The sequence below is a fragment of the Leguminivora glycinivorella genome, chromosome 1 (assembly GCF_023078275.1).
Source record: "Leguminivora glycinivorella isolate SPB_JAAS2020 chromosome 1, LegGlyc_1.1, whole genome shotgun sequence".
In the NCBI taxonomy this organism is placed as follows: domain Eukaryota; kingdom Metazoa; phylum Arthropoda; class Insecta; order Lepidoptera; family Tortricidae; genus Leguminivora; species Leguminivora glycinivorella.
The window spans coordinates 26,702,652-26,722,080 of NC_062971.1; the positions used below are offsets into that span (position 1 = coordinate 26,702,652).

The 19,429-nt window shown below is 39.7% G+C and overlaps 4 protein-coding genes across 5 annotated transcripts in view; 1 reads left to right on the top strand and 3 right to left on the bottom strand.

Moving 5' to 3' along the window:
- Positions 1–771: 771 nt before the first annotated feature.
- LOC125230264 (coiled-coil domain-containing protein 85C-B) lies at positions 772–3,804 on the top strand. The gene has a single exon (XM_048135375.1). It carries the CDS (start codon positions 1,337–1,339, stop codon positions 2,546–2,548), a length of 1,212 nt encoding a protein of 403 aa, XP_047991332.1. The 5' UTR covers positions 772–1,336; the 3' UTR covers positions 2,549–3,804.
- A 2,022-nt stretch (positions 3,805–5,826) lies between these two features.
- LOC125232199 (radial spoke head 1 homolog) lies at positions 5,827–7,932 on the bottom strand. The gene is made up of 4 exons (XM_048137837.1): positions 7,810–7,932; positions 7,287–7,437; positions 6,568–7,038; positions 5,827–6,102 (listed from the first exon to the last, which is right to left on the bottom strand). The coding sequence occupies exons 1-4, from the start codon at positions 7,861–7,863 to the stop codon at positions 5,864–5,866; spliced, it is 915 nt and encodes a 304-aa protein (XP_047993794.1). The 5' UTR covers positions 7,864–7,932; the 3' UTR covers positions 5,827–5,863.
- Positions 7,933–8,179: 247 nt separating this feature from the next.
- On the bottom strand, positions 8,180–9,295 carry LOC125230684 (protein dpy-30 homolog). The gene is made up of 2 exons (XM_048135934.1): positions 9,083–9,295; positions 8,180–8,692 (listed from the first exon to the last, which is right to left on the bottom strand). Exons 1-2 carry the CDS (start codon positions 9,161–9,163, stop codon positions 8,435–8,437), a joined length of 339 nt encoding a protein of 112 aa, XP_047991891.1. The 5' UTR covers positions 9,164–9,295; the 3' UTR covers positions 8,180–8,434.
- A 4,403-nt stretch (positions 9,296–13,698) lies between these two features.
- The window catches only part of LOC125228729 (anaphase-promoting complex subunit 11-like), a 60,876-nt gene continuing 55,145 nt past the window's right edge, over positions 13,699–19,429 (bottom strand). For both annotated transcript variants that reach the window (XM_048133398.1, XM_048133391.1), the window contains exon 3: positions 13,699–14,903. In XM_048133398.1, the coding sequence (XP_047989355.1) occupies positions 14,754–14,903 (150 nt within the window). In that variant the 3' untranslated portion in view covers positions 13,699–14,753. The remainder of the gene's footprint in view (positions 14,904–19,429) is intronic.

Sequence of the window (19,429 nt, forward strand, 5' to 3'; positions counted from 1 at the left end):
AAGAATGTAGGTTAGGTATTGACGCAACGCATTCACTACCTCCTTTATCGATACCACACCACGGCCTGCATATTCGCAAAAATCATGTAAGGTATCTTAGGCATCTAAGGCATAAGTATACGTACCTAATATACATATTTCAATTTCGTTTATTTCACTCTTATAAGTTAACAGTACTTAAACACCAAGACTTACACGGTAAATATAAATATAAAAGCACAGTTAAAACAAATTTTTAGGTTTTACGTATGTAAGTTACTTACATCCCTTAAGCACTATAGTACCTATTATATCTTCCCAACCTAGGGCTGTATCGACTATAACATGCTTAAAACGAAGTAGGTACCTAACAGCTAATTACAGTCATATGGATATTATGGATAGAGTAAATTTTATCCATTATGGTGTAAAAGAACCTAACGCGAAGCATTTACGATACTTTATTTAGTCAATATTTCTAAGTTCAAACTCTAATTCAGCTACAAGTTGCCCTTCGGTTATCACTAGGCGCATATTTTGCGGCGGGCAGCCTATTGAAATAATCTAAATATCGAATCGAAACTCACGAAACTGTAGCTACAGGCTAATATACACAAAGGCTCTAAAACTCAAAACTTCATTTACTTATAGTACCTACAGGGAAACTTACAAATAGTAAAAACCTATACCAAAACATGGTGTATTATTTTTTCTAAATGCATTTTCTGTATTGCACCATGAGAGTTAATGGTGCCAATACTACCAATCTACCAATGGAACGCAACAAATCCGGATGACGGACATTGATACAATTCACCTACCGTGTGCGCGTGAACATCTTTGTAAGAAAACCACAAGAGCAAAGTCAATGACTACGGTGTGTTAGTGTGCGTGAAGGTGAGATGAACGTGTAGAGCGGGACCGCGAGAGCCTTCGCCGCTCGCGCAGGTACTCCGTCGCCGCCGCCGCCGCGCCGCGCCAGTCCCACACGCGCCCCGCGCGGCCGCGTTCCTTCGCACGGCCACTCTGTCCGCCTCTCGCCGCGTAAACAACACCGTAACCCCAAAACACCTGTACTAAAACATAAACAAAGTGCAACCAGTGCTCTGACAATCTAAGCGACCTGTACCTCTCACTAAACATCGGATCTAGACAAAATAATTGCGCGAATGCCACGGTCCGCGGCCTACGCAGCCGGCGTCCCCTCCTCCGTTCATTCAAGGACCAATGGTTGTATTGAACCCGTGCCGCCTCAGCTTTCGCGTGTGCGCAATCTGTGCCGTTTTTGAAATGAATCACATAAACAGCACCCGGCCTCTCTGAGCTGATGACAGTCTGAGAATCGGCTCCAACGACAATGTCAATCAATCAAAATGCGACTCAGTTCAACAAACAGAAACAGCAACAGCAACTAGGTAAACAGGGCCCGGAACCGGTCAACTTTCCACCGCGGTATCATCCGCCTCCGCCGTCCGCGGCCGGTCCCAAACTAGCCACTATTGACCCGTCCGCGAAGGAGTACAAACCTCCTTACGTAGGGAAACCTGCGGATCCCAATAAAATACAATATCCGCTAGGAGCCCAACCCGTTGCTTATCCGGGAGGATCGATTCCCTTTTCGAAGTATCCCCAAGGATACCCGATAGGGTACCCTCAAGCGCCGGGAGCTTTACGTGTTTTGCGACCTCCGGGGGAGGTGGTTACGAAGGCGATAGTCCACGAGCCCGGGCAGCCCACGGCCCGCGCGCGTAGCGCGGACGACACCCAGCGAGTACAGCGAAACCTTGAGGAGGAGCAGATCCACAGGAGATCAGCTGATATGCTCAAATTTACTAAGCGAGTAGAACCGGATGGGCCCCGAGCTTCGACGGACCAGCGTCGTCAAATTCAGACACTATTGGACGAAATAAAAGCATTGAAAGACGCTAACAGAAGATTGAGCGACGATAATCAGGAGCTCCGTGATTTGTGTTGTTTTTTAGATGATGATCGCCAGAAAGGAAGAAAGTTAGCACGCGAATGGCAAAGATTCGGCAGATACACGGCGTCAGTGATGAGACAAGAAGTTTCGGCATATCAAAGTAAACTTAGGGAACTTGACGACAAACAACAGGAACTGATAAGAGACAATTTAGAGTTAAAAGAATTGTGCTTGTACTTGGACGAGGAGCGAGAGAGGAGCACATGTGTGAATTGCGGACGAGCGGCAGGCCGGGAACGAGACGACGGCGACGGCAGCAGCAGCGGCACCAACGCCGAGGAGGTGCGCGCGCCCGCCGCGCCCGTTACGCACCCGCAGCTGGCGGAGCGCACGGTGCAGTACGTGAGGGACCTGGAGCAAAAGGTTCGGCGATTGGAGGCAGAGAAAGGCGTCAACGGCGGCATCGGCGAGCGTCCCGAAGCGGTCGTGCGTGCGTTGCAAGTGTTAGAAGTCAGAGAGCGAGTGGAGAGAGAAAGAAGGAGGCCAGCTCCCGACTTAGACTCTGGCGAGCAAGCCCTCGTACGAGAAATGTGCAATGTGGTATGGGGTAAACTAGAGGATGCCCCGCCACAAGCGCCTCCACGATAAAAAGTCTACAAAAGTTGACTACTAAAGTTTACAACAGTACAAATCAAATGTATACGCGAAATACTGTTACCCGCCGGAGTTTGATTGGAATCTGACTGTATATCGAGGTCACGGCGAGATCGGAGGGGTCTCGTGACCCACAAACTACAGATTGTAAGGTTGACCTTGTTTACTGAATGTAAGAGCGGCGGGATTTTGTTAATGAAAACGTTTGCTTGTTGATGTGATGATGCTTGCCGAGATGAATAGAAATCTTATGAGAAACCGAAAAGTACAAATCTATAGAAATCGTGTTACAAAACTAGGAAGTGTTAAGTTATTGTCATACTTGAGTATTCTTGAAGCCTACATTTTCTAATCGTGAATTCCTATTTTGTCGCTGCAGTATCTGACATACCTACCTACCTGCGTATTTGCTACTACAGCATTTTTAGGTATGCAATGCAACTATGCATAGTAATAAAATTATTATTTTAAATGCATAGCGTAGATAGGAATTATCGCTTACTTATGTTAGCTTTTGTATTTTATTAGGTATATTGGTTCTGTTAATTAAAATATTATTGAGGCTAAAAAATATTGGCTGATTGTAACGGCCAATACGTAACTATTCTCCTACATGTTTTAAATTCAAGCTTAGAAAGTCGGTTTTTGCCTTACTTAGCAATTATACCGCAGTCAATAGGTAAACCAGATTTTGTTATAGGTAAAGGTGACAAACACAGGGACAAGAAGATCACTATAGATTCACCATACATTTATTTGGGCGAGATTTAATAAACTATTCATACGAGTAATAAAATGTACCTACATATCTCACACTAATTCCGTTTCATATTATTAATAGCATTTACATGGAATTTGTCCTAAGTAATCATAATAGTATATTGCCCCCCTATTTTCTTGAGGGGGAGCCTATTATCTTGAGTCATAATATTCATATCTTATCATACCAAAATTTCACGAGATATTTTGATAGAAATCTCAGTATACCTATATTAGCTCAGTAGCTTTTATTCGCCCAAATTTATAGTGATTGCTCGCCTCGAACTACTATGTTCTTCTTACCCCGTCTATCACACCTTATCTACCTATGAATGTGTATTTAGATAAATATGGTATGTGATCTGATTGAATACGCTCACTTTGTCAGCACTATTGCATTTTTCTAATAAAGTTATGTTAATGTTATTAATTTATTACTCAAATTATTAGTTGTGCCTAAATTTAATAAATTATTTGAGGTTTACTTTTTATTACGAGTTTCATTATTATACGAAGTTTTGTTCCCGCCCTGTTAACATGGAATTACATAACATAAAGAATAAGAGTAAGGTACAGCGGGACAAATCTCGACTGGGGGTCAATTATAAGTAATCCATTTTTTCCATTATTACACTATGATGTTGAGTTCTACATGTAGATATCCACTGAACACGCCTAACATATATAACCGGTGGACACTCTATTTAATAATGCAAACATTGTAAAACATGGAAAAAATGGACCAGTTACATTTGCCCCCCAGTCGAGATTTGCCCCGCTGTACCTTAGTTGAAAATGGACCCCCAGTCGTAATTGGCCCGCTGCACTGCACCTTAAGAGGATACGGTAGCGATAATGATAAATGGAAAGGAGCCCCCCTTTCAACTTGGGAATTTTAGTTAAATATACAAGTGTTATTATTATTAACTAGATTTATCGAAAAAAAAATGTCCATTTTAAGAACAACTCGGTCAAAAGATATTTCAAAAAAATCTTTAAAATCGAGGTTCCGCTCTCGACTCTTTCCTCCTTCAAAACTTCATCAATCGGAACGAAATTTGAGAATCTGAATAACAATGAAATAATCTATGTCGGACCGTTTAGCTTTTTTGGTTAATTGTTACCAATCTTTGAGTATCACACCTTTCTAATGGTAAAGACCGTTTTTGGAAATTTTTGATTGGCTCTAGAATCTTTAAAAAGCAGAATATCTAAAAAATCAAAACGGTCCGACACAGATAAAAATAGTAACAATCTGTGTTGAAAAAATCATTGATCTTCAAAAACCTTTTAACTGAGTTGTTCTTAATGGACAATTTTTTTTCGATAAATCTAGTTATTAACACTAGTATATTAAACTAGAATTCCCTAATTGAAAGGAGGGCTCCTTTCCATTTTAGCATTTTCGCTCCTGTATCGTCTTAATACCTACGTACAAAATTGTAGGTTTTAGACTTATAATTTTATTGTACCTTACTTACAAAATTGTAGGTTTAGAGAAGTTTAATTTTAAGTTGAGACAGCCAAAGTATATGGAACAGCCACTTTTTATTTGCGATTGGGGTCCCGAAATTTCACCAGTGAAATAAACGCAGATAACTAAATAAACAGCCCGTGTCTGCAGCCTGCTGGCTCTCTATGCAGACTATGCTTACAATGGCTCGTTAAAGTAAAACCCTGATATAGTATAATTTCATAAGTCAAGGCGCATTACCAATATTTGTTCATATCGACGGATGATAAGCAAGTCGCTAATTACAAAAATCATATTAAACAAGAATCAACCTTGTTTTGATACTACTTCGGCTCACGATGTCTCTGAACTTGATGTAATACTTAGTGACTTTTGCTTATAATACCTATTTTAACCCTTTTCCAAGGATAGTACCTACGACTCATCGCCCATGCCCCGTAGCCGAATGGCATTTCTGCGACAAGAAACGCCACCGAAACGTAGTCTGGCTATATCGCGCCAATACGCAAGAGCGATAGAGACATAGCTACGAAAGAGATATTATCGTGAGCGTTTGTGCATTTGGCTACGCACGCAGGTACGTGTCAACGCGATTTACACTCTAAACACTGCAATTCATGTGCAATAACCTAACCACAAAATTAAAATTTTGAAAAAATCCCCGACTGCGACATCAGTAGACCGATTTTCATGAAACGTGGCTAAGAACATTCCCGACTAACTCAGCTTTCAAACAAAAAAAAACTACATCTAAATCGGTTCATCCGTTCGGAAGCTACGATGCCACAGACAGACACACACACAGAAAGACAAACAGACAGATAGACAGACACGTCAAACTTATAACACCCCGTCGTTTTTGCTTCGGGGGTTAAGTCACTCGCCTTCTAATCTCAAGTCAGACAAGTCAGTCAAATCTATTGCCAAAAGATCACTATTTAGGATATTATACGTTGAATTTATATGTATAAAACTTTCTAGATTGCCGGGGCCTGGAAACGGGTTAAAGTTCTACTTCGGTACTTACGTAAAGTCAAAATCATATGAAATATAAGGTTTATTAGCAAAGCAACTCGCTACTCCTTGGGCTGCGCCTCCTCGAGGAACTGCTTGCGGTGCAGCAGCCAGGAATCAGCGTCGTCGCCCTCGTGCTCGGCCAGCATGGGCGGCGGCTCGAACTGCAGCACGTCCGTGGCCACGCTCTCGTCCGTCAGCGACGGCAGCGAGTCGTGCACCGGCAGCGGCACCGCCTCGGGCGGCAGGAACTCCGACATGTATGCCGTCACGTTGCGGGCTCGCCATACCGCTATTTTGCCTGGAATTGCGACCATGCTATAGGCGGCTGCACAGCTAGAGTATACATACATATACTAAGCAAAGTTTACAGCGATTTTGACGGCCTATTTTTTTGGCATACTCTTGAGGAGACTAGCCAAAGGCGAAGACGTGGCCTACGATGGAGTGAGCTCGTCAAGAAGATGCCTGTTCACTCTTGATTTTCAAATCAAGAATGAATGAATGAAGGTCTCGTTTGCATCGACATTAGTCTAAACGTCAAACATTCATGAAGATGATAACTTCATTGCTTAAACCTTGCGCAGGCGGGGCTATCATATCATAATCGTTGCCAACAATGCCAACTTATCTCTGGCTAAGTCTACTATATGTATATCGGAGCATAGCTAGATAGTAAAACGTATATATAAATGTCACGTACCTACGACGTGTTGTACCTACGGCTCGGCTTTATAGAACTCGACGAGACAGTAATTATATTTACCTTTTGTTTCGTCAAATTCCTCCTCCTCCTCTTCTCCCACGGGCTCTTCCTTGTCCACTTTCTCCTTTTCCTCCTCGCCTTCCCCGAGCTCTTCTAGCGCCGGATCCTTGATGAGCAAATAGAACCCGTGCTGCATACAGTTGGTATCGAACACGAAGCAGCCCGGGCCGCGGGGCACGCCCTTGTACCAGGAACCATGGAAGCGTACACGAGGGTACAAGATCTGGCCAGGACCTTCCATCCGGCCCTCAACCCAAGTGCCCATGAATTTGACTTGGTATTCATTGAACAAGTAAGTTCCCAGCCCATGGCGCTTCCCCTTGAACCACGCGCCCTCGTATATGTCCCCGTTGGGGTAGTAGTAGGCGCCGAAGCCTTGCTTCTGGTCGTGCCGCCAGTCGCCCTCGTACCGCGACCCGTCGGGGTACGTCATTGTTCCGACGCCGTATTTCATCGCTCGACGCCATTCGCCTGCAGGTAATGTGAAGGCAAAATGAAGGATTGTTGCAAACTCTAAGACGTTCCAAGTAGGAGTAACTTTCTAGTTTTTAACGACTGGTCTAAATCCATAGTAACTACTATAGAGCGTATATCCAAAACTTTCATTCTACTCCTTAGTAAACTTGTAACCTACGAAGACAATCGACCCTAGCATTATTTCGCCAATGTATTCACATTGGCACTATGTCTGTACAAGATCTTTAACTGACTTTATTTACCTTCGTACCGCGCTCCGTTCTTGAACACGTACAGGCCCTTGCCGTTCCGCTGTCCGCGGCAGTAGCAGCCGGTGTAGAAGTCGCCGTTGGGCAGCACGGCCCAGCCCTCGCCGTGCCGGTCGCCATCTTGGTTACGTTGCCCTACGTATATCTGTTCAACAGATCATTGTATATAACCAAGTGCTTATGACTATGTATGCACACTAATCATATATCTATGTTCCTTATGAGGGCGATCATGTGCAATTGTGCATCTGCGGCACACGACCCCGGTTCAAACCCCTAACCAGCTGGCTCGGGTTTCATGACGGTGCTGCCCTCTTTACGCATTTGAACTAAAATTTATGTTATTATTATTGTTTGTTTAATGAATAATTCATGATTATTCGTATCTACGTTACTACTTCCTACTCAAGCTACATGACTAATTTCTAGACACCTTCAATAAGTTAATAAATATATAATATAAACACATGCTACACACATCTGCACTAGATATTAATGGAATATAAATAAGACTTACTCCAATAGTGTCCTCATCTTCACCTCTCTCACCTTTTTCTTCTGGTTCTGGCATTGGGCTTAACTTTTATTCAAAATTTAATCAATACATTTGCATGTTTTTAAAGTTGTCAATTTGACTTTTATGACAGATGCATCATTTTGTTATTGATGTCAGCCAGTGCCGACATAGAAATCAATGATTATCATAATTGGAAATAGGAAAACTTATTAGTAATTTTAAAAGTATATAAATATTAATACCTAGTACCAAAACATATTGTATATTTATTCCGGTCACCTATAATGTTTGGCATTTGATAGATCCATGTTAAAGTTAAGAGTAGTCTCATTAAAATAGGGCATAATTATCAAATTTAAACTCTGAAAGGTATTCTGTATGATCAAAAATTTATTTACATAAGAATAATGCTATTTATCACTAACCATACTTACTAGTAATATAGTAACAACATGATACATGCATGTTAACTATTACTATTTCAAACCCCTTAGGTCACAAATAGAATTAAGACAAAACAAGTAGACCAAACTGTAGCTCATTTATGCCACAAGCAACTAAAATAGTATAAAAATACGAAATTCTCTAATCATGTTGTCACAACATATATTTATTACAATAATGCTTAAGTTTGAGCATTTGCCGGAGGATTATTATTTGACGCCGCATTGTTATTTTCAAACGTAGTCTTATTTTTCAGCAAGTACGCAGCCAGGTAGTTAATAGGATCTGGTGGGCGCTCCTTAGCCAGCGCCGAGAGCCCCTGGAGTAAAATGGGAACCACAGTCTGGTCCAGGTACTGCCTTGTTGGTAATGCATTGAGATCTATGCGAGATTTCCGACTAGCATTTGTTTCTGGTTCTTTTTCCATTGCAATTATCTTCTGAAAGTAAGAGAGGTATTTATTCAGTCACACATTCTAGTGAATAATGAGAAATGGCGGAAGTTAGTTGCAATATTATCGTCATGTAGCTTGTAACTTATAGCTAACTCTCGATGGCCTTACTTAAGCGCAATATATGCTTAAGTTCGTTTATTTTGCTAAATTTCTCAGCTTGAATTATTTCCAAGGCCAATTGGACTGTAAAATATAATCATACAATTTGACCATAACTGTTCATAAGAACCGGGTGAGAGTTACGAGAAAATCCAGACATACAAAAGCAAATTGCCCGAGTCAAACTATAGACGTACGCTGAAGCTTCGGTCAATTAAATGTGCTAGTTCTATAGTTTACAAAACAATACGAATAAGTAATTATTACGATTCTAACCTTTACGGAATCCGGTATTTTGGGCGGGGGTTGCTCTTCTTTAACGGCTTCTTGATTCGCTTGCAAGGAATTACCGGACATCGGTTGCAATTATATATTATACATACAATTACTGCAATATTTATAATTCTATGAAGGAATGCACTCGAATCGAAGCTCGTAATCGTAACAAAATAAATTTTGTTTGGCTCTTTTGGCAGAAGAAGAACGTTTTCCTTTCTTTCGACACCTAAGCTACGATATGTCATATTGTTTTTTGACGGCGAAGCCACCAATGCCAAGACGCCACAGATAACAATAAGGATCGAATTTCTTGCTGCATGTTGGCAGCATCATACTGAAGTCTACATAATATTATACTCCGTCAAGCTGTTTCCATTACTTGAAAAAAAAAGTGGCAAATTTAAATAAATGTAGGAGCGAATAATGATTATCGTGACCGGTTATATTTTGGGCTATATTTTGTCAGACCCAAAACGTAGTGCTCTTTGCACGGACCTATCATTTCGCTTAATGATCTTGTCAGGAGAAAAAGTACATGTAATATTTTTTTATATAACTATCTTTGATGCTCACCGAATATATACTTTGTCAAACAAGTCTGTCAGTAAATAAGAACAAAAAACTATATGCATCCTTTTCTTTAGGGTGCTATAGAAAAGGATAGCTATAGTTTTCTTTGTTCTTATTTACTGACAGACTTGTTTGACAGAGTATATATCTCGGATCCATTTAAAGCCTGACCATAACTATATTCTGTCAAACAAGTCTGTCAGTAAATAAGAACAAAGAAAACTGTAGGTATCCTTTTCTCCAAGAATCTTATATACATACTGGATGTTGCACGCCGAACATTACTTTGAAGCCAGAAAATTTGACCTTGAATTACGTCACGCCGGTCTTGCATCTCTTTCTTTAGGGTGTCCACGATTAAGCATACATTAGGAATATCCCGCGGAATTTGACGTATTACGTTTATACGACTGATTGATTTTGTAATTTATTAAATTCAAATCCGATCAACCGTTTTATCACGAACGTGAACATCCATCCTCAAAAACTCAAGTAAAAGGTAAAAAATTACTAATTTGTCCATAATTTGTCAGTCGTCAATAAGGTCCATTTCTATTCTGTTTATTAAAGCATGCAATGGAATATATATTTTAGTGTTTCGGTCACTTTAAACCATCACAATAATATTTTGGTAGTAACTACTGGGAAAACTAATCCCAGTAGCTATCAACCCCCGGTGTGGTAATTAACAATGTGGGGAAAATCCCAGTAGTTAGGACAGGTAAAAACTTGGTGGTAACTAGTGGGAATAGCCACAAAAATATAAGGGAAGTATTTGTCAATGGGGAAATAATGAAATACTAGGACGTTTTAAAACAGTATCTTTATTTTTAAGCGCCGCCCCAAATCTCAAGGAAGGTGGTTCTCAATTCGTACGTATTTCAATTCTCTTCGCATGTATATATGTATCTCAATTTAATGTTTATGCCACGACGACCGGTCTGGCTCAGTCGGTAGTGACCCTGCCTGCTAAGCCGCGGTCCTGGGTTCGAATCCCGGTAAGGGCATTTATTTGTGTGATGAGCACTGATATTTGTTCCTGAGTCATGGATGTTTTCTATGTATATAAGTATGTATTTATCTATTTAAGTATGTATATCGTCGCTTAGCACCCATAGTACAAGCTTTGCTTAGTTTGGGGCTAAGTTGATCTGTGTAAGGTGTCCCCAATATTTATTTATTTATTTATTTATATCTCCGTCGTTACTGGACCGATTTTTAAAATTTCTTTCTGTGTCATAATCTTCAGGCTTAAAGTGCAAATCTGCAAATTGTCGAACGCTCTGAAACATTTCCTTTTATCGGTACAATCGACAGCCAACGCTGCCTCCTTCCTTCATCTTTTGGAACACTGAAAAGTTTGATATTATTCATGTTAATTGTAAAGACATAAACAATAAAGTTGGTATTATTATACTGTGATATGAACTATGAACATAGAAACCGTACCAAGTTGATAGATTTAGCTCAATTCAATAAGAGTAAATACCATGCAAGAAAAAAGATTGGTCACCCTAGTCGTAAAACCACACATAGCATTATTTTTCTTTTAAGGTCATATTTATCGTTCTAAACCTATTCGTGGGAATTTTGATATAATTTGAGACAATGAAAACAATATAATGATAAGAACTAACCAAGATTACAAGCAAAATAGCAGAAAATTATTATTTTTTTATTATTAGTGTTCCCATAGTACGCAGGAGGTAAATACCGGAGAAATAAGGTTTTTGATTGAGTTTTTTTTCGTATAATACAAAGAAAAGTAAGTCAATTTGATTGAAGAATGTTTTATACGTTTTTTTTAATAACTTATCTGGCAATACATCACAGTGTTGGAATGAGATAGAACATAGGAGTAAAGGTGAATGAACCTGGCTTCAACTCATTGGTCGGCACGCACTATCCAGAGATATATATAAAATTCTTGCTTTTCTCTAGCACCCTAAAGAAAAGGATGCATATAGTTTTCTTTGTTCTTATTTACTGACAGACTTGTTTGACAGAGTATATATGACTTCGCGCCATGTAGCGGAATTTCATGAGAATTATTTTCTTCTTACCAAGGACGATTACATGGTTCTTGTTCTTACTAAACTGAATGAAGCTAGGAACATACTACGCGGACGTCCGTCGTAAAGCTAGGAACACACTACGCGGACGTCCGTCGTAAATCGACCGCGGACGGGAATCTGGACAATGGAAATACACATAACCGTGCAAACTATCGGTCGACGGACGCGGACGTGGCCTTGAGCGCACGGACGTCCGATCGAAATCTGGCTCTCTGGATGTTTTGTTCCGTGCACACTGATAGGTCGCGGTCGCGGTCGTTTTACGACGGACGTCCGCGTAGTATGTTCCTAGCTTAAATCGACCGCGGACGCGACCGATCAGTGTGCACGGAACAAAACATCCAGCGAGCCAGATTTCGATCGGACGTCCGTGCGCTCAAGGCCACGTCCGCGTCCGTCGACCGATAGTTTGCACGGTTATGTGTATTTCCATTGTCCAGATTCCCGTCCGCGGTCGATTTACGACGGACGTCCGCCGCGTAGTGTGTTCCTAGCTTGAGGAGGCAAACTGACATTTTAACCCGCCAGGCGGCGCCTGTGCAAGTGCCCAACGTGCCCAATATTGCCCAAGCATGTCACTGTCATTCTTATGTGTGAGAGAGAAAAAAAAATATCTTCTCGCTCTTACGTATGAAATTCTTTATCTGTGCAATGGACTAATAGGGTGGCGCCATCTGTCATAACCTTTGAGTGTGCGGATGGCGGTTTATGAGGCATTAAACCGCAATCCGCGGATTTCTTGTATAATATCAGGCCGGACATTTTGCTGTCTGCACGGACACGGATGCATCTACGTTGGCTGTGTATTAACAATAGCTTATTGTTGGTAGGTTGGTAGCATGGGCTTACTGTCACTTTCATCAGTAGCTATCCAAGACATATATAACTCAGTATAGACAGATAAAGTCTTAAGAAAAAAACGTACCTCAGTACCATACAGAAAAAGGTACGGTGGCCTAGATGGCATTACACCTTTGGGGTACGCTCAGCTAGATGGCGCTAATATTAATATTTGACATTTTAAAGCATATCAAGCTAAGAATATGGGCCAAATTGTCAAAACTGAGGTTCAAAAGTTTCAAGCCTGTGTCAAGAGATGGCAGTCTATGCACTGCGATTACACATTTTACTTCGACAGTAACTCTCTATAATACTCGATCCTCTTTGGTAGCTATTAACACACGACCGCACCGCACACGATCTTGAAACTTTGAGATCGAGCGAGTAAAAAATTACTCTTTCTCGCTCTCACACATATTACGTGGATGACTTTGGTCGTAACACGTAGTATCTTCTTAGTAGTTTGTGGTCGTAACCATACGACTGTAACCAATGTGATTATGGACTAAGAGCCCAGAGCCGCCAGACCTTCCTCATTAATTTCTCAAGGATGAAACTTGGGATGATGTAGAGTGCGTATCGACGTTTAATGTCTGCAACTCTGCATATTGCCTGTAGTTCGGCTCCTTGCCATCTTTTTGCTATAAGGTTTTTTTAGGGTTCCGTATTAAGCAGTAACTTTCCTTACATTTTCAAGGCAGATTTTTATATACATAATTATGTGTTAGAAAATACTGTTAGGAACTGATAATCATCATATCATCTTAAATTATACAAATGTAGCCAATCTATCATGATAGAGAGGGTGTCATATAATGACGCACAGCGGTAGGGCACAGCCACTATTGAGGATTAGCAAGAGGCAAGCATTTTTGTCAGGCAGACGAGCCTCACCAGAGGCAGCACGCTCTGCCGAGGGGAATTGCACGGGCTGCCTCAGCTGAGGCAAGCCTATATTGGATATTGGACGGCTGATCACTCGCTGCTGCTACAAGGTGTGGTGTGAACAATTTTCCATTTCTCTAAGCTCCCTGAGCAACATAAGGAAAATTCTGTATTTAAAAAAATAAGTTTTTAATTCTATGGAAGCTTCCGTATGACTAAATTAAACGAGAAATAAATAAAAAATTAAACACTTAGTCATGATTTATTCAAAAAAACCTTACAATAGCAAACAAATATTTTTACAGTCCACACAATATACACATTACCTACATCTGTGGTTACCAGTTATTATTATAAATAGTTTAATCAACCAATCACTATATAATATTATTTTTTATTCTAATATTATCACCACAAATAAAGATTCAGATTCAGAATCTGAATCTTATCACCACAAATAAAGGGTAGCTAAGTACCTACTTAATTCTGAAATTCTGAGGGTAGTGACATAAAAATGGCTGATCAGACTATCTATAACTTATCTATTCAAATTCATGAAATCAAACAACAGAAACACCGTCATTGAAATTTAATAAATGCGCTTGGAATAATTTCTGGTCTAACGCTACAATTGAAGATTTATATTATAAATGTAGCCGTAGGCTTACAGTAGTTACAAAAATTTACGGATTTCAAGTACCGGGATTTAACAGCAGAAGGAAACAATGATTGAAAAAAAAATACGCTTCTCACAAATACTTACCTACTAATGTTAAACGACAATCAGTGAATAAGTATTCATAAAATGTCTATGTACTGTACTACACAGTATTTTTGAGACGACGGTGTCAGTTCACTCAATTAATAAATAATAACCCTTTTAAGTATCCGATGGTGAAACAAAATTTAGGAACCTATTGTTTGTCAAAACTATTAAGAGGGTGTTAGCAGAATTCTAAATTTCTAAAAATAGTTTCCGTATAAAGCATGGACGCCAAGCACAAAGAATATCGTACATTGAACCGCCTGTTCCTTCTCTATACGATGGACATTTGGTTTCCATGTCGCACAGGAACATTGAAGGCCGACATTATCGTCGGCTGCCACAGTCTCGGCCCATTTTGGCGGAGATCGAGATCTTGGCTCGATTTCGGCCGAGAATAACGAGACCGAGATCTCGGTTATATGTTAGGACAACAGTACAAAATTATTCCTGCTATAGAAATAGAAACAGGCTGTTCATTGTATGAAATTGGTAGGGGTCCTTACTTTAGTGGTAGTTGAAAGGAAGTTTTAAGCTAAGTTCTAAGGTAGTGCGGCGGGGGCGGCGGCGGCGGCGCGGGGCGCAGTCGGGGCCCGCGCTCCAGCTGCCGGCGCCACGACGCCATGGCCTCGCTCAGCGACCACAGCTCCGACAGCAGCGAGAGGTCTAGCTGCCGGAGGCTCGCCTGGAACCAATAAAAACAACCAGTTTAATTAGGTATAAGTATCATACGTAGGTATAATTAGTTGGAGAATCCATGCATTGATGATCTAAATCGTAAAATTAAACTTGACACTGATATTCAAGTAAAAAAACAGAAGGATCCCGGCTGTCTACATATCACGGAAGCACCTAGTGGGGCTATTGGCGATGGCCCGTTATCATCTTCTAAAGAAATAAAAACTAAACGCGTCCCACTTCGGATTGAATGAAAACTGCATTTATGCCTCGTATCTAAGCAGGGTGCCGGTTACGGGAACTTGTTTACCAGTTAGCTTCCAGCGCCATTTTGCTCTTTGATTATTTACCTACAGTTGTGTGTAGTGTACTTCGCTGTGGTACTTCATAATTTTCGCCTCATAAGACGTTAATCTGTTTACATAAGCTACGAAGATGAACAACATTGATGACGAGGATTTAATTAAAGGTTTTCTCCATCTAGTATGCGAATATTTCCAAATAAATATTAGTAGAAAAGTAGAAAATATAAATAGAACGCGACGCTTAATTATTATTGGGCGGATCCGATTTGCATTTCCAATAGTTTTAATTATGGGCACCGCAAAATCTTTTACAGATCAGTAATCATTTCATGATTAGTTCCGAAGTCATCAGACTCCACTTTCCTATTCTGTCTCGATTGCCTAATGGCCTTTGGAGACGAACATAATTTACCTATCAAATGATTCACGAATGATTTGCGATTTTTCAAGCACGATTTGACGAAAATCTTCTTTTGTATAGTAATCAATGTGTCAGGGTGAAAGGTTTCGATATTACATAGTGAGAACTAAGGTTAGGGACAAGATGACCGGAAAAAAAAACACAATGTTATACAGGGCCTGTAAATTCTACAGAGTACAGTTGCCAAACGATAACCTATCAAACACACATGATACAATATTATATTTTTCTTCTTGTGAACTCATTTACAAGTATAATGACGGTATAATAGTTAGTCAGTGTTATTGAAAGAGTCATGTAATTTAATATACCTATTGGTAGTACCGTTATCACCGATAAGCAAATGACAATAATGGCCGTACGGCCTTCGCGACGATTGCGTTAGCATGGAATGCAGTGCGATCACGACAAAATGTGGGCCACACAAATAACTGAACTGCTTATTGATACCTTACACCAGCCAATAATATAGACTATCACTCAATACGAGGTTACATTCCTCCAACGCGAAGTAAATCTGAATTGTCCTATTAATTTAATATTATAACCTTTGTGAACTGAAATAGATACCATACACTAAAGAAAACGCGATCAAGCCCACTGGTGGCGAAGCCGGGAATCGAACCTGGGTCTCCAGCTATCGCGGCTGACGTGTTCGACCGCTACACCACCCCGACCGCCGTGCCGCCGCTTTTTCTTTAGTGTATGGTATCTATTTCAGTTTATAATTTATATATAGTAGTGTTACTACTTAAAAAACAAATAAAAAATATTTAAGAAAATAATTTGATTTGTTTCCTACATCCATTATTATTAACCTTTGCTTCAAAGTTCAATAGCAGCACTCCATTTCACTAATCCAATGAACATTCAATCTCTTGATAAAATATCGTGAACAAGACATCATTCAAAAGTTTCAAAACATATATTATTATTAAGGTCAGTGCGGGCAAGACCGGCATAGTTTATTTGAAATAAAGTTTGAGTGGATAAAACTCTATAATTAATGCAGTCTGGCGTAATGCGCATGGTCCTATGGGATAGCAAATATTATATTTTACAAAGCTTTTACAGTATTTTGGTGAAATAAGGTACTTTTAAGTGATAAAAATCAATTTTTTTAAGGCTCGGCGGGTTGACCGTTCTCCCGCGATGAGCACGGAAAGACCGTCTAGTGCTTGTTGTCGCGTAATTTCATATGAGACTAGGTTCCAAAATCATGATCATTGTTATTTTACGTAATAACGGGCCCAGAATGTGCTAGATAATTATTAAAATAACGTTGAAATTTTGAACATATAAGCATTTTTCTATTTATAAGGCAAGACCGGCATATGTCCCGTAGATGGGGTTCATAACCTTTTCTTTTCAGGTCCAGATATTGCATAATACTGTTTTTCCAACGAACACCAGCGAATACAATTTAGTCACGATGTTACAGGCTCATATAAATCCAACTACTTATCTGTTTTTGAAACTATGTTATTAAGAAAACGTAATAGGATATTAAGATACGTGAATTAGTTTGGTAACATTTCTTAGCAATGCTTGGTTTTGCTTTAGTCACTACAGTTTATATGAATGAATGCGTTATTTTTTTTTTCATCATACTCGCACACTAAATGTGATTTTGCATGCAGGCGGAGCGTGAGTTATAGAAAAATCGTTCTCCCAAGGGAGTTATGAAATTTCTAGTACTGTATTCAATTTTTTTTTATCTTTTTACATATTTTTATATTGCAAGTGTGATGAAAAACATTGTGTGTAACTCGGGGAGTATGAATATTACAAACTCGAGTCTTTAAATCGCTCTGGCATGCCGTCGCGATTTAACTTACTCTCGTTAGTAATATTCAAGTTCCTTCCCTTGATGCACAATGTACTATTAAATGCTAAATAAAAAAATACTACCCACTATTTATCCATTACAGCCTTTGTTAAAATACGTCAAATTGGCATTGTTGATACAAAGTTATTTTTTTTACAAGGGCATTTTAAAGTCGTTATTTAATCGCAAGTAGGCTTAGTTCTGTTCACCACTTATAATTCTTCACAACTATATCATTTTTATTTAATACTTTCGAATGATATTAGTAACACCATACGAATCATTACCAAAACTGTATTTCGAAGTTAAAATCAAAAACGGTACAATTATCATAAGCCAAAAACGTACTTATATATTGATATTGTTTACACTCGACTTATTTCCAATAAAGCCTAAAAAGGGTTGGCAACTCCTTGTTTATCGTATGCCGGTCTTGCCTTTCTCTTTTATGCCGGACTTTCTGAGTAGGCACAATTTCTAAGTTACATATTTCAGAACATAAAACAAGAAATTGAACGCGTTTTGAGTAGATTAATAGTACTAGTCAGAAAGAACGGTTATTAAATGAGTACGTTACATATATGATATACAAATATTCCGACTGCTTCTATTTTATTCTATTTTTTTGCGGAACCATGTTGAACTCGATGCTCGAGTTCGAAACACGAATCAAGTTTATTGTTAACTAGTGTTCGTCTTAGGGATATGTATTGAAGACCAATGGCTTAAGGATGAAAAACTGATATACCTTCGGAGGTGTGAGAGGCGTAGATATATAAACACAAAAGTTATAGTCAATAGACGGTCTTTCCGGGTAGACGGTCTTCCCCACACTGACCTTACCTACTAAACCAAATCATCGCAAGTTTGTGATGTGGGTGGATGTAGTTTTGCAGTTTAGAAGTCTGAAATCCGTATTTGTCGATAATATGTGAGGCCTCATGAGCGCAATTCAATTCAAGGCAGATCCTAAATCAGAAAACGGTAGAAGCGGGTACTCGATCCCTCAATTTCCCAGAATGATTTGCAAACCGATTTAATGGGAGCGGCGGCGTTCAATATAAGCCAAGTAGGTACGATCGGCCTCGAAAGCACCCAGCTATTTTTTAACCCCCGACACAAAAACGATGGGGTGTTATAAGTTTCACGTGTCTGTCTGTCTCTCTGTCTGAGTGTATGTCTGTCTGTGGCATCGTAGCTCCCGAACGGATGAACCGATTTAGATTTCGTTTTTTTTTGTTTGAAAGCTGAGTTAGTCGGGAGTGTTCTTAGCCATATTTCATGAAATCGGACCACTATGTAACGGTCGGGGGTTTTTCAAAATTTTAATTTTGTGGTTAGGTTATTACGATATTTATTAAATTATCACAGATACCATATGAAACTTCCAAATTGAGAAAAATAATTTGAGACATGGTCGAGTCTTCAAAATAATAATTATAAGTATTATAACGATCTCATAAAATTTGCTACTGATTGCGTTATTCAGGTTAAATAATAAAAACAATGTCTGTGTGGCATTGGCTTAATAACCCAACAAAGTGACTGTCGCCATTGCTTCTCTTGCTCAATGGTCAACCATCGTAATAATGCTAAATAAATATTTATTAAATCGAAAAGGCAGTGCATTGCATGTTTGGCCCGAAGTCGTGCGTTAGCATAGCTGGCTAATAATCAGTGGTTCGCCCACATAATAAGGCGCCTCTATCATTAGTCTAACTAGTTTTCTTTGGAGCTTGATGATTAGTGGAAAAGTCGAGTTTCTCAGCATTACAGAGATTACTGATAAGATCTCTATCGTACCGGTCCTTATGGTTATGCTATGAATCAAGCCCTGGGGTGTTCTGTGAGCCCTGCCTAATAGGAAGATATAATACGCTATTAAAACGCGTCATTTAATATGATCCTGCGGATATCCCTTCCCATTACGTACATTAGGTATAGCCATTAGAAACGTTCAGTTCGTGTCTAACTGGGCC

Bases quoted from the DNA above. Each gene is read 5' to 3' on its own strand.
- LOC125230264 (XM_048135375.1), top strand. From the start codon at position 1,337: ATGTCAATCAATCAAAATGCGACTCAGTTCAACAAACAGAAACAGCAA.
- LOC125232199 (XM_048137837.1), bottom strand. From the start codon at position 7,863: ATGCCAGAACCAGAAGAAAAAGGTGAGAGAGGTGAAGATGAGGACACT. The intron at 7,438-7,809 runs GTAAGTCTTATT...TCTGTTGAACAG, and splicing joins AAGATGAGGACACTATTGGA to ATATACGTAGGGCAACGTAA. The intron at 6,103-6,567 runs GTAAATATAATT...TCGCAATTCCAG, and splicing joins GGAATTTGACGAAACAAAAG to GCAAAATAGCGGTATGGCGA.
- LOC125230684 (XM_048135934.1), bottom strand. From the start codon at position 9,163: ATGTCCGGTAATTCCTTGCAAGCGAATCAAGAAGCCGTTAAAGAAGAG. The intron at 8,693-9,082 runs GTTAGAATCGTA...TCTTACTTTCAG, and splicing joins AAATACCGGATTCCGTAAAG to AAGATAATTGCAATGGAAAA.